A 15,240-nucleotide genomic window follows, 5' to 3' on the forward strand; every position below is an offset into this window, starting at 1 on the left:
TGGTTCTAGGTCTCTTATGATTTTTTTTTTTGCAGAATTACAGGGCTTACTATGAATGTGACCTTATGCCTTCACCTGTATGTCAAATATCATCAGAGTTGCAATCTTGGTGTTAAAGTGATAGAGCATGGATTTAGGGGAAATGTATCATCCAAGTTTCCTGTGCCTGTGACTATCTGAAAACAGCAGAAATAGGCATATAAGGTGTAGTCTTTTTCAGGATTAGGGACAGTTTCTTATGTTTCTGGAACTTTTTTTTTCCTGCTGTTTTGCTGGATGTTGAGTCTTTAAATCTTGTAGCCTTCTAGATTTTAAGTGCTTGGAATTTTCTTAATAGAGGGATATTTAGCAGAGGTTGCTAGCAAACTTGTTTCTGGGATGTGGTTTGGTACACTTCTATTTTTAGGATATATTTTAATCTCTACAGATATCAAGCTATTTGTGTAACTCTCTGGAGGATTCGTAAAGAGCTTCAGTATGTGCTGCAAGGGGCTTGACCACATAGGTGCAGTATTACCAAGAGACTGAGCAGGATCACTTTTTTCATCTGTGAAGGATAAGTCTGTGATTATCCCTGTTGGGGCTGCTGTGCATTCGTGTCCTGTTGGCATTTGTGAACCTGAGGTGTGTGTTGTTTTTTTTTGTTTTGTTTTCTGGCTCTAGTCTCTGTGCTTGAGTCCTCTGCAAGGAGCTGTACTGTTTGTGTGTCCATCACAGATATGACCTTCTCTCTCTCTCTCTCTCTTTTTTTTTTTTTTTTTTTTTTTTTTTTTTTTTTTTTTTTTGTAAAAAGAAAAAATATTTTACCTCAAGTGCTGCTACAGGCTGAGAGATGAGTGGTTAGAAAGCTGACTGGCAGAGAAGGACCTGGGAGTATTGGTTGATAGTCGGCTGAATATGAGCTAGTAGTGTGCTCAGGTGGCCAGGAAGGCCAACAGCATCCTGGCTTGTATAAGAAGCAGTGTGGCCAGCAGGTCTAGGGAAGTGATTGTCCCCTTGTACTCGGCTCTGGTGAGGTCACACCTTGAATGCTGTGTTCAGTTTTGGGCCCCTTGCTACAAGAAGGACGTTGAGGTGCTTGAGCGAGTCCAGAGAAGGGCAATGAAGGGGTCTGCAGAACGAGTCTTAAGAGGAGCGGCTGAGGGATTGTTCAGGCTGGAGAAGAGGAGGCTCAGGGGCAACCTTATCACACTCTACAGGTACCTTAAAGGGGAGGCTGTAGAGAGGTGGGGGTTGGTCTATTCTCCCATGTGCCTGGTGACAGGACAAGGGGGAATGGGCTAAAGTTGCTCCAGGGGAGGTTTAGGTTGGATATTAGGAAGAACTTCTTTTCTGAAAGGGCTGTTAGGCTGCCCGGGGAAGTGGTTGACTCACCATCCCTAGAGGTCTTGAAAAGATGTTTAGATATAGAGTTTAGTGATATGGTTTAGTGGAGGACTTGTTAGTGTTAGGTCAGAGGTTGGACTGGATGATCTTGGAGGTCTCTTCCAACCTAGATGATTCTGTCATTCTGTGTGAAATTACATGATAATTTGTGATTATTTTGTGAGATGAAAAAAGTTCTAGCACTTCAAACATCTATACTGCTGGAAAGGTGCCTTTATACTGTCAGTAATAGTGCACATTCTTTACTACATAATGAAAATGGAATGGCTAGGTAGGTATCAACAGCATCAATATTCTTTTGTTCTCTTGACATTTTATCAAAGTTTGTAGATGTTTCACATTCCACTTCCTAATTTCTCTAAGAATTAGGGATCAAACTATGAAATACAGAGGCAAAAAATGAAAAATCTTGATTTTCATTTCTTTGTGTAAGAGAAGATTGCGTGTTTTCCAAAAGAATATTTGTCCTGACCTATTTTTTATAGATTTTTAACTTGTTTTAAGAATTTTTAACTAGTATAAGAAGAAAATTACTTGCTTTGTTCTGATGTTAAAACAAGCATTTTGATAATGGGAGCAGGGGGAAATAATTTACATCTGTATTGTCAGTCATAATACATTCTCTACTAAAAATTGTATACACATTTCTGTAAATAAACACCCTGCTTAAAATTCATGAGGAAACAAAGTGTTAACAAAATCTAAACAGCTGTGCCATCATCTGATGATTATTCATCTGAAATATTACCCCATATTAAAAAAAAAGTTTAACAGGTTCTTTGATATTTAGAAAATGTAAACGCACATTGTTTATAGCTTGCTAATGCTCATAGTTTGTTGCCAATTGGAATGCATGTTTGGGGGTGAAAACAAACTCTTTGTTTAATTGTACCCCTGCGTTGAGTTGGGAATGTGTCAAGAAGTAAGAAAACACCAGCTTTAATAAGCATACAATGCAATTTAACAGTTCATAAAACAGTAAAATTTAATCCCAGACTGGGAGATTTAATAAATCTCACTCAGCAAAATGGTTTTGTGGAATGTGTTAGCAAGTGAGAATTAAGTGAAATGATTTCAGGGGCAATAGACTTTATTAACCAAGGAGGGGAGGAACTAGTTTTGCAAGCCGTTTCTTCTTAATTTCATTCACTCATTATAACTGCTTTGAGTAGACGAGCTTTCTGAGCAGAAGAAATATATTGGGTCTCTGAAATGTGTGTGCATGCTACTACATTTGTCAGGCCTCATCTAACTGAAGTATCTTTTGTAGGTGGTCTTGTGCAGTGGTTCATTTAGTGACTGTTAAATGATTTTTAAGTTTAGTACAACTTAAACCTCTGTCTATCTGTAAGATAAAATGACTCCTGTTAATTGTTGTTTTGTTACTTTTGCATCCAGGCTGGTTCTTCTGTGCTCTTTACTTTTCTTCCCTGTTTTCTCTTCCCCTCAACGTTTGTTTTCAGTCTTTACTTTTATAGCCTGCAGAAACAATGTTCTATTTTTTTTTTCTTTTTTCATTTGTCAGATAGAAGATTTCTAATTCTTCTGTGTTCTTCCAGGCAGTTGTTACATCTCTGTGAAACAGTACGCTGACTTGTAGGATATAAACAGGTCATACCTATATTCTAACATCACTCAACTGTCAAAAAAAAAAAATATATATATATATATATATAAAATTAAAAAGTGAATTTCTTTCAGTACTCTTATTCTTATAGCCTTGTATGACAGACAACTTGAAGACCAAATTTAAGTGAAGACTCTTGGACTCAAGCCCTGCACATAACTATCACACGTAATGCTCTGCAAATATCATTGTTACAGTGAGCCACTGAAAGGATGCTTCTTCCGTTATGGATGGCCAGATTGCGCTCAAATAGTTAATTTGTTTTTATGGGTTTATATCCCATAGAGATATGGGATACCTGAGAGCATGTTGTGGTGAGGTTGAAACAAGTTGTCTCAATCTAGTCTAGATTTGTCAGTTAAATTAAAGTGTTTGCTTTTATGTTTTTCTTAAACATTTCCAGCTGTATTGGAAAGTTAAACCATACCAGACCTACTGACATTAGTTTAACTAGGGAAGGTGTTTGTCTTTCTGCCCAGTTGTTTTGCTGTATTGGCTGGTATAGACTTTCTTTAACACAGAACTACCTGGGATTTCTATATACGTTATGTCTTGGATCACATTTAGTAGAGAAAACCTTCATAGACAGTGGCATGGTGGAATTTGGCTTTTACAGCCAATCTCATGTGATTCTTTCTGGGTGTCCTGAAGGACCTTTTTTCCTGAATCTGGTTTACAGTGTGAGAGATAAGCCTCTTTATTGACACCTGTGTTGCATCGAGCTGTATATTCATAAATGTATAGAATAACAATGGGATCCTATGTCACTTAATTACTTTTGAGTGACAACTCATGTGATGACAATCACTTTGCATTTATAAAATGAGTATGGCATAATTCACCTTTCTTTCTCTCAATTATCCTGTAGAATTGTACTGAAACACATAACTGTTTAAGAAGTTAGTTTCATCTCATAGTACGTAAAAGAATCATAAAGAATAAATTCACATCTACGTTTATTTTCATATTCAAATGCTCATTTAATATATGGGTACGGAGAAGGATAAAATATTCAGGATTTGAATTTTGGAGTTGGGAAAATACTGAAGATTATAGTAACTAAAATTACATTGTACATGCTTTATCTTGTGCTTAATGCAGGATCTGAAAAATTTAAAGGAAAATGACGTTCTTCAGTCTTTGTCTCTTGTCCTGCACTTTTATGTATCCACAGTTTTTTCTGTAGTTCATATCCAGTAATTTTTAATGGCAGTTTTGTCATTTTCTGTCAAACGGGACAGCTTTTAAGGAAAGCAACAGTGTTAATAATGAGGGTGCTTCTGCAATGCAGGTGGTCGCATTGTCCTGACTTTTGTGTGTCATCAGATTTTTCTCATGTCTTTTCAGTTATTCCTGTTTTGTTTAAAAGAAAGGAGGTGGAATCAGCTTCTGTGAGAAACTCGGTCTTCAAAGGAAAATAATGATTAAAAAAAATTAATTCACACAGGCCTATTTCTCTTCATTGTATTCATAATGGAAATAATCTAGAAAATAAGACTAAGGCAAGGAAGAAAGGAAGGCAGGTGATGGGGGGGATTCAATAGGCAGAAAAAAAAAAAAGATGTTTTGTTTAGGCACTATGACATTTATTCAAAGTTTTATAATTAATAATTTTCTGTTGTTAAATTATTGGACAGTAAGGACAGCTGAGAGAAAAAAAAAATGTAATTACCAAAGGAGAATTAATCCTTAGCAGGATAAGGATGTTGATTGTAGGATTTTTTTGAGGATATTGAAGTGATTAAGTATGCTATTTTGAATCCTTCTGTGTAATATGTCCAAAATAGTGTTATTTCTTCACAAAAAGGGTGTCTTGGAGGGGAAGGAGATTTGACTAGGCTGTTCTGTCTGCTATCCACTATGTGCTGAGGCTGTTATAGCAAAGAAACAGAGTTGCTGCTACCTTCCAAATTCCTTTGTTATCCTGTTGTGATGGTGACTAGAAAAAAATCTTGGTACACACTGGGAGTTGAAAAACGAAATCTGACTTTGCATCCAGTGTTATATTCAAGGCACTGGTGTTGTGTAAGAAAAATACTATTTATAAGGGACAATGGAAAATTCAGTCCTCCTAGAACATGCCCTGTCTCTTGTACTTACACTCCCCTTGCCAAATGGAAATACAACATTCAGTTTATGTTCTGAAAGGATAAGTACTTTCATATTGCTCAGTGAGAGAATCTTTTTGCAGCTTTTCAAAGCATGCGTGTTAACACTTGGCTGAACCAGTGACCATAGTCAGTCTGAACTAGGTTTACTTCAGAGGATGCTGTGGTCTGAGGTGGCTATCTGTGCAGCTAGCAGAAAATCTGTACCATGTTTTCAGTCAGTACGAAAGGATATGATATGATAAAGTAAGTTCTTTTAGGACTTCAAGGACATTTTCAAGGACTTCGTTTAAAAAAAAAAAAAAAAAAAAATTAAGTGGCCAGCGTACTTTCCAGATAAATGCATAAACCTGATACTTTTGTCATTGTTACCAAGGAAACAAATGCAGATATATATTTGTGAGCACTTTTGTTCAGTTTCATTTTGTTTTTGATCAAGCAAATGAAGTCACAGTTTAAAATAATTTTAGCTTCATTTTAATTAATGCACAATACTTTTCAGAGTACGTTAGTGTCTGACTGAGCAGTTTAGTCTTGTAAAGGTAGCTGGTCTTATTTCACGAGGACAAAATTTGACTGACTTAGAGACAGAAAGACAGAGCTATCTCTAGTAGTATGTGACTGTCCTGGTGTTTAAAAGTACTGCACAGAACGCCTTTTAAGTAGATCATGTTTCTTTATAGGCTTTTATTTAATAATAAATTTAACTGGGAGAAAAACAATCACATTAATTTAATTGAAAATCTGATTTTTTAACTGTTTCCTTACATTCCAGCTGGTTTTAATCACCTGTCTTTGAAAGTTCTTCCAGATTATGCCTATGGAACAGTTCCATTTTTTTCTTTTAATACAGATTATAAGGGACTACAATTTGTTATAGTAAAGGCTGAAATATAATTTTTCTGTTTGAGAATTGTACTTTTGTTACTGTTCATGAAGAAACAGAATTAGTCTAGCAATCCTTCATCCTAAATTAACATTAAACTTGTGTGTGATAAAGTCATGTTATCTAAAAATAAAGCAGATATGTTCTGCTATTCAGAGACAATTCTATAGCAATGAGATATGAACAGGAAAGGAGTGGTTTATTGGTATAGGAGATCCTCATTCCATTTGGAAGTAAATGGAAATGTCACACAAAAACATGTCAGAATTATATGTTGCTAAATGTGGAATCTGCATCTCTTTTTAACCCCTAATAGTTAATTGTGTACAGATATTTCAAAAGTAATTAGCAAATTTGAGTCACATGTCAAGTGACATCAATGAACTCCTGTTTAGTGTAATTCTGAAGCTGGTTATGAAGATCATAACCATTATGATTTTGAAAACCTCTTCTGTTAGGACTGCATTTATTTGTGTCAGAGTGTGAGCACATCTCGCTTCTGCAGTGTCTTCAGATACAGACCTACCTCTCAAGATGCTGCTATAGTGCATAAACATCCCATTTGGTTTCAGGATTTTTCAGCTAGTTCTTCTCTAAGCTACCAGCCATGCTTAAGGTCACTGAAAATCATACCTTTGAGATGTCATGAGAAGGGCAGAGAAAACTAGCAGAAAACCAGTCCAACAGTTCCGCTATGTGGGGAAGATTTTTTCTTGGCTGGGATCCAGCCAATACTATTTTTTTTTTTTTTTTTTCCTGCATCAGCTTCTCCCATATAGGTTAGAAACTGGTGAAAAATACTATCCTACCAGCTTCTTGCCCCAGCTCCAAGCCCTGAAAACCCAAACCTTCCCTACAGTGAGAGCAGGTGAAGCAAAGGTGTGCCAGAAATCACGGCATAAATCTACTAGAGCTTATAGTGTGCCTGTGTAGACAAATTTTTGTGTAGGATTGGGGAAGAAGAAGACCACACTGAAGAGGCCTGGAGAGAAATAGTAGACCCTTTATCTAATAGTAGAGAGGACATTTTCCCTGTGTGCTTTACACTGAGTCTGTCTCCATCAAAACCCTTTCATGGTGAGATTAGAATACCTGCTTGAAATCTGTTCAACAGTATTTAGCAAGTAGGACTCACAAATGATTAGTGCTGTTAAAGAAAAACATGTAATTAGTGGAGACAAACACAACACCCACAGTAAGACAGGAGGTAAAGGAATGCCAGAGCAGTGTTGAGAAGAAATGTGTAGTATCCAACTGAGTTCAGAATAAAAAGTAAACACGTATTGGTACTTTCTGTTTGAAGTATACTGTGAGTGAGAACTTCTCTGATTAAACTGTTATCTGAGTGCTAAAAGCTTTTTTGGTTACTTCATTGACTCAACTGAAAGAAAGACTTGTAGTCACAGACAACTGTCATTTGACATCTTAAAGTAAATCTCATTCTATTTCTATTTGATGAATAACTTTTATAGCTTCTGTTATTGTATTTTTTTGTAGTTGTAGACATGCAACTGACAGTGTCATGAGCAGTATATTTGATGTTTATTTGTATTTGAACAAGTCATGATTGAAAACTATGAAACAAAAACCAACAAAACAAAAAAATGTCTCAAATACTGTACCAAGATATATCTTTGTGAGATACACCATAATTTTTGAAAGGTTTATACAAGTTAACTGAAAAGTACTAACCTCATTATTTGTTCTTCAGTGAATGGAAATGTTTTAGCAGCTTCTTATCTGAAACTCAAGAACCATTGGTTCTCATGAAGTTTATACTGCTTCTTTCAGGCTGCCAATCTCTCTTTAGATAAGATAAAGAATCATAAAACTTGGGGGATGCTTTTTCCCAAGTCCCTGACCAGTTTCTTGCTGAAACCTGCAGCATTTCCTGTATCACAAAGCATCATTCCAATAACATGATTTAAGGCAAAGAAAGCAGCACAGACAAATGGCAGTAAGACACAAAAAATGCTTAGCAAGCTTAACAAATGATGGTGGGGAAGTAGTACAATTGCTATCAGTTCGTTCTGTCTCTCAGATGAAAGATAAAGTAACCAAGCAGAGGACAGCCCAACTTGCAAATTCAAGCACATATTTTATCTTTTCCTGAGTTTTGTGCTGTTTATTTCTTGTTCAGTAAAATCAGTGATTGCACCCAGAGAGATGAGTGTGATATTGAATCACTAAACCAATATATTTTTGAGCATGCGGTTCTATCTGTTCAGTACAAACAATTAAGCCTACATTTAACTTTAATGCAAGGTGGACTGTGGAAGATCAGCCTATGTAAATAATGGATTTATCTTGCAGCATCTAAAGACCAAATTGGACACTCAGCTTCTAGCCAGTGATTAGTTTATGTTGTGAGTATTTATAAGTGCATTCTGCTTTAGCTTTATTTCCGGTGAAGCAATATTCATCAGTTGAGTATGAAGAATATTAACAGGATTCAAATTACTTCCAAAACTGCAATGGCTTTTTTAATGTTTCCACTGGAGTTGACTGTCTTTTCATCCTACAGATTTCCAGCTCAGTGGCTTATAGAATTTGACAAAAAGCCATGTTTCTCTGCATCTGGCGTAATGTCCATTTGATTCTTGCTGATGAGTCTTACTGGTTTCATGTCCAAATTTATATCTAATTATTCAGTTAATGTTTTTTTTTTAAACTTCTGGTTGCTTCTTAATGGGAATGATTTTGCTTAAGTTTTATAGCAATTTCAATTTTCAACCATTGGTGCAAGGACTATGTGTTTAGAAGTAAAGCTGATTTAAAAAACAAACAAACAAAAAAAGGCAAAAAAGAAAAACAGCAACATAAAACAAACAATCCCCAAACATACTGTTTTCATTTCTGAACCAGACTTATGTATTGAACTTATTTTATAGTTTATTTTTTAAATTATTGTCTAGACTCCAACTTCTGTCAAGTACTAGAATATTAAGCTTTGTATGATGCTTATTCAGCATGTCATTCTGACTTTTGGGACTTTTGCTGTCTCCTTGTCAGATATTAGCTTGCCTTAAAAGCACTTTAATGCCTTAAAGATAATGAACAATTTGGCAGCAAAAATATTTTCTGGCTGATTTGGAGTGTCTGTATAAACTGCTTGGTGTCTGAGATCATTGAAACCTATTATAGTAGCTATGTTAAAATTGGGATTTATTTCTGTTTGAATTTTGAAATCTCTCCCTGGGAGAGCAATTTAAATGTAAACGTATATTTTCCCCTTTAACAGTATTTTATGGGCTATAATGGTAGAGCTCTTTTGCATTTTTATGTTTAATTTTATTGTAAAGAGTCTTGGGATGCATTTGCATGAAAGGCACTATATAAGCTTATTTTTGTATTGCATTGTATTGTATTGTGACAAGTGCAATAATCTCCAGGTTTCCTGTCCATTAAAGAACTAATTTCACAGCTCGCTAATTATATGAATGAGAAGGGGAAAGAGGTCCTTTTTCTCTAAGGTATACTGAGCAGATGGCATAGTATTTATTTCTACAAGCAGAATCTAAGGTCCTCTCTTGCTTTTGATTCCAAGTTTTGTCTCTGTTTATCAAAGAGAAGAGGAAAAATTTCAGTTTCTTTTGTACAGTATGTACTGGGAGGCTGCTTCTGTCCTTTGCTAATACAACAGTAGTTAGCATATACCATGACTAAACAGCCCATTTATTTAGAATGGGACATGAAAACAATTAAAATGAATGTGGAGTTTAATGGAATTCTAATTTGCCACTGCTTTGTAGAAGATACCGATTACGTGTAGGTCTGTCTTAGGGATTAAAACTGATACCTATAAAAACTTATAAATGAATCTGTAAAATACCTTTGGGATTGTTTCTAGTCTAATTCCAAATGGAAAATGATTATTTCCTTAGCCTTCCCTTCATTGCCAAGGTCTTGCTACTTTGCTAATCTATTTTTTCTTCTCACTGATGGAAATAACTGACTTGAGTCAAACCTGCATGCATACAGTGCAGCCTCCTAAAACACTGCTTTCTTTAAGGTGGTGTGAGTCATCAGAGGTACTGGTGTCCTGCTGTGATCCTATAAAATTGATATTTGGGCCCTTATTTCAGCTTTAAAAAGAGAAGAACTGAGACTACAGGTCCTGATGCTTCTATGAGACTTGGCAATCAGGCTGTCACAGTGCTGGACAATCAGATCATTTTCTCCCTGTAGTGTAATGAGCAGTGCTAAATTTTTGTTTCGTTCCCTCGCTGCTGGATTGTCACTTGTTTTGATTTTGTGCTCATAATGCTGATTTCATTCTAATTTTAGACGGATGCGGCTCTAATGTATGATGCAGTTCATGTGGTATCAGTGGCTGTCCAGCAGTTCCCACAGATGACTGTCAGTTCACTACAGTGCAATCGCCACAAACCATGGCGCTTTGGGACCCGCTTTATGAGTCTCATTAAGGAGGTAAGTCACTAACAAAATATATCCTCCTTCCTTACTTTCCTTCCTCCCAACTCCCATTTCATTTTATTCTAATTCTACTTGAATTCTGCGTTTTTATTTATTTTTTTTTAGCAGTGAGACTATTAGCTTATTATGTTTAAAGAAAATGCAAATAAAAATGTTGTCTTATCTATCAAACAAGTTTTCCAGCCCTGTGTATGATATACTTTGTTCCAACTAGAATTATAAAAGGGTGAAATAACTGCATTCTAAATAAAACTTTTAATTGTGGATACTTGTGAGTGTTTTTGGAACATCTGTAGTATTAAAAAAAAACAACCCACCAAGACTCTAAACCATAGACTAACTATGAAAATTCAGCAACTAAATGCTAGTGTACGTTTAAAGAGGCCAAGAATGAAGTTCTAATTTTCACTTCTTTTGCCATGATAAATATATATGGCACTGTTCTCCAAGTATACTTCTGAGATATGGTTAGATAAAGTTTAGGAGATTTAAGGTGCTAAAGATTATAGAATATTCAAATAGAGTATTCTTGTACTGTAAATAACTACTAGTTTCTCATTCTAAATATGCAAAATACATAAACATAAATGTTTGCAATGGAATATAATCCTGTTTTTAATACTAATTGATTTTAAGATGATAACTTTGTCTTCCATACTTCTTCCTCTAGTTCAGTATAGTTTAAGAACCGTGCTGACTGTAAGTTTATTTATTATTATTATTATTTTAATAGGATATTCCACTTAATTAAATTAGTAAGTAAGGAATAAACTCTGGAAGACTGGCTCAGGGACCTCAATTTTTGGTATCTTAGCATGGGGACTCTCAGCATCTTGCAGAAGAATGAAATCCAGAGTTAATAGAAGAGCTCAGGGCTTGAGGGCAGGGAAACGGAACTGGAAATGCATGCATGAATAGTGGAGAAATGAAGAATTTATTGGCTAACATGGAAAACTGATTTAAAAAAAAAAGTCTATGAAGATTAAAAAAAGGTTAATTTAATTAGCAAGAAGTAAATATGAAATATATATATTTAAATCAGCCACAGTGTAAAACATTTAGGTAAGTAATATTCCCATTCTGACAGAATTTGATAACATTTTTCTTTCTGGGGAAATATAGGAACAGGTTATTTATAATTTTTTTCTTTTTCTCTAGGCTCACTGGGAAGGCCTCACAGGCAGGATAACTTTCAACAAATCTAATGGCTTAAGGACAGATTTTGATTTAGATGTTATCAGCCTCAAGGAAGAAGGTCTTGAAAAGGTGTGTAAGATGTTTATTTCTAAAGTGACGTTAAACATAAAAACTTACCCTCCCCTGCCCCCTCCACCCCAATCTCACAAAAGGAACTTATTTTCTTTTCTCCTCTGGATAAAAAAAAAAAACAAACATTTATATACAATCTACAACAAAATGAAATTTTATATGGGAATAAATATATTTGGTTTTGAAATTTCTTTTCAAAAATAGTTCTGACTAAAAACCTTGCGTATAGGGTTGTTTGTTTTTTGTTTTTGTTTTTGTTTTTTTTTTTTCTTAGAAGAAGGCAGTAAAGCTGAAACGTTAGTTCTGACAACTTAAATACTTTTTGTGCAATATGTTTTTCCCCATGGTGATTTTGTTATGTGTTTCAGTACCATTAAAATTAAAAACATTCAAATTTTCCTCTTAGTATTTGTGCACGCCTGCCAGACAATTGTGTCATTACATAGCAAATTCCACCAAATAAGTAGTATTCATTTCAAAAATGTAGGAGACTCCAGATCTATATTTCCTTTTACCATGGCTCATTGTTTCTGGATGCTTATGAAAATAGGGCTATACGTTTAGGTGTTTGATTCCAAAGGATGCTCTTCCCAAATGCTAGTGTGACTTTCTTCAGACAATGCCATACCAAATGGATAAACATTGTTCAATTCAGTCAGATTTCAGAGAGTCAAGGGGACCTGCCAAGCACATTTCACCTCGGTGTCAAGTGGAAGTGCTGCGCTAAATACCTAGGTGCTCAAATTTGAATGTTCACAACCATAACATTTTTGGATTCAGAAGATCTGCCTTGAAATATGAGACAGACCTGAGAGAAAAATATTAGAGGAATCCTTAGAATATCCTGAAAAGCATACATTTTCTACATACCTACTTCTTAAACCTAATTTCAGGAAACAAGACTTGAAAAATGACTTCTAATGCTGCAAGTAAATTTTCATGCTGCCATTGTACATCATACAAATAATACCCATTTAAAAAATAAATCAGGAATTTAACATCAACTTTTAAATTGAGGCTCCATGTAAAGGTATTAAAATGTACAGGCTTTCAAAAATATTTAATGTATTACATGTAGCATGCCTGTTCCCTGCCTGATACCTGGCTTCAAAATCTTCTAGTAAAAGCTGCTAATCTGGGGTTTGACAGTAGCCTCTTAACTGCATGCTTCTAGTCACATCCATAGTTTTGAGAGAACCTGGTGAGGAGTAGACAGTTGGACCTTGAAACATGCATTAATATAGTTTGATCTATATTGAGTTTAGCTTTTAGATACAGTTCCAATCCCATCACCTGTGATTAAACATTTAGGTATAAGTATTTGTATTTTCTTTGTATCTTACTAATTTGGGAAAAGTTGCCTGAAAAAGAAAGAAATAAAATAATTTTGGATTTTCTCTGTATTTTAAGAAAACTTCTATTCTCGGAGTACAAGTTTTCTATTTGTAAAGGGGCATTAAAAATTAAGAATAAGCAGCCTGACAGGTTTGTCTATCTTCTGACATGATTTTTTTCTTGTACACAGATAGAGGGAGAGATTGAAAGATTGAAAAGTGTTCTTTTTTGAATCCCAATATTGTTGAGATTTGAACTAACAGCCTTGGGAACACCCACATCTATTTGGCCTACCACAATGATATGAAGAAAGATCATGTTTCCCTTCATCACTGGCCAACCTGGTATAGAGAGGAAATACAGGAGGCTGCAGTGTCAGTGTTAGTGCATTGCTATGATCAGCAGACAAAGGTTTCCATCTGCAGGGCAATGTTTTTACATTTTATTTACTGTATGGTTGGTATTTAGGTGAGGTTTTCTGTGTTCTGTAAACATCATGCTTTCCTTCATCTTCAGATAAAGTTTTATCCTCTATTGCCCTAAGGCAATATTGTACTGACAAATAAAATGAGAAATTAAGGGAAACCACTATGCTGCAGAGTTCTATTTCCTTTTTACTTTTTTTTTTTTTTTTCTTTCCCAATATTTGTTTTGGGATATTAATGTTTTCTTATTAGGAAGATTTCAAAGAAGTTCATAAGGTGTGAGCTTGCTTTGGAACAATTAAATAGGTAATATTGCTTTCAAAAAGGTCCAGTGGAAAACCTGTGATTATAGAATTAAACTATATTTTAAAACATGAAGCAATGCTTGGATATTAAAATGTCTTATTATGTATGATATATTCCATGAAGGGTGTTATGCAAAGTTAAGGAAAGACAGTGTATTATTGTGATTAAATTTGCAAAACAAATATGTTTTGTTTATGAGAACAATAGGAACAATATAACCTGTCTTCCTTACTGAAAACATAAATGGAAGAATTTATGACATGGGAATAGCTGAATAAGTCACTAGTGGCTGAAGAGTCTGCATATAAGGAAGTGATAAGCTGTTGAAAATGAGAAAAGGAAGTTTCTGAAATATAGGATGACAATATGGATGTCAGGCAGCATTTGAGAACCATCAAGCAGCATGGGTTTTTGGGAAAATAAAATCTTCACAGTGTACTTAATTTCTGGCAGAAATGCAAAACAATTAAAGGAATTGAGACAGTGTAATATATTTGCATTTGAGTGACATATCTGATACTACTTCACAACTTTACTAAAAAAAAAAAAAAGTTGACTTCATTAACAATTTTTTGTTAATAAGTATGTGGACTGGAAATTTCCCAGGAGAATATTGGTGTAAGATGCTGCATCATGGATGTGTAGTGGGCTAAAGGAATAGTATCTTCCATCTGGATCTGCCTTACGTCTGTTTTACCTTCCATATCAATGTAAAGGAAGAAACACAAAAGCATGTTAATTCTTAGTTGACAATATATTAGGAAATACATAACCCGCTGAAAATACAGAAGTAAAAAAAAAAAGTCTACAGAGATTAGAAATATGTGAAGAAAATAAAATTCAACAGAAAATACAGTAATCTAAAACACAGACTTGGGAAGTAGTAATAATGAAAAATGTATGTGAGAGACCATAACAGAAACCATAGTAAAAGGATATGGATGTTTTAAAACATCCAATGTGTGCTTGAGCTACGTATATGAATGCTCAGAGAAAAGGAGCATTATCACTGCCTTTGTGGTGCATTTTGACTCTAAAGGGATGTGATAATATTACTTCTTCAACAAAATATTCTGATAAGCTTTGGAAAGAACAGTAAGAATTACTTATAATTAGAAAAGTTTAGGAGTTGGGAAAGTGTTGGCAAAGAACAACGCGGAATGCTATATGTTTGAAGATACATATAAGCAAAAGCAGAGCAGTTACTGTAGGGTGTAGTGATAGCAGATTAGGAGAAGGATGGTGGCTCAGAAAAATGGACTGGTAGCCCAGAGAAGTAGTGGATGCCCTGTCCCTGGAGGTGTTGGATGAGAGCCTGGGCAACCTGATCTAATGGGTAGCATCCCTGCTCATGGCAGGGGGGTCAGAGCTAGATGATCTTTAAAGTCCCTTTGGACCTAAGCCATTCTATGATGATTCCATTAAGGAAACTTAAGCTATATGCTTAAGTTATAGTCTGAT

At 35.1% G+C, this 15,240-nt stretch overlaps 1 protein-coding gene across 1 annotated transcript in view; it reads left to right on the top strand.

Moving 5' to 3' along the window:
* Nucleotides 1-15,240, top strand: part of GRIK2 (glutamate ionotropic receptor kainate type subunit 2) — a gene marked incomplete at its 5' end in the record, with an annotated part of 393,079 nt that overhangs the window by 199,305 nt on the left and 178,534 nt on the right. Inside the window, 2 exons of the mRNA XM_082757228.1 lie at nt 10,295-10,438; nt 11,603-11,710. Of these exons, the coding sequence (XP_082613354.1) occupies nt 10,295-10,438; nt 11,603-11,710 (252 nt within the window). The remainder of the gene's footprint in view (nt 1-10,294; nt 10,439-11,602; nt 11,711-15,240) is intronic.

The sequence above is a fragment of the Aythya marila genome, assembly GCF_965140915.1.
Source record: "Aythya marila genome assembly, chromosome: 3".
NCBI classification, from domain to species: Eukaryota; Metazoa; Chordata; class Aves; order Anseriformes; family Anatidae; genus Aythya; species Aythya marila.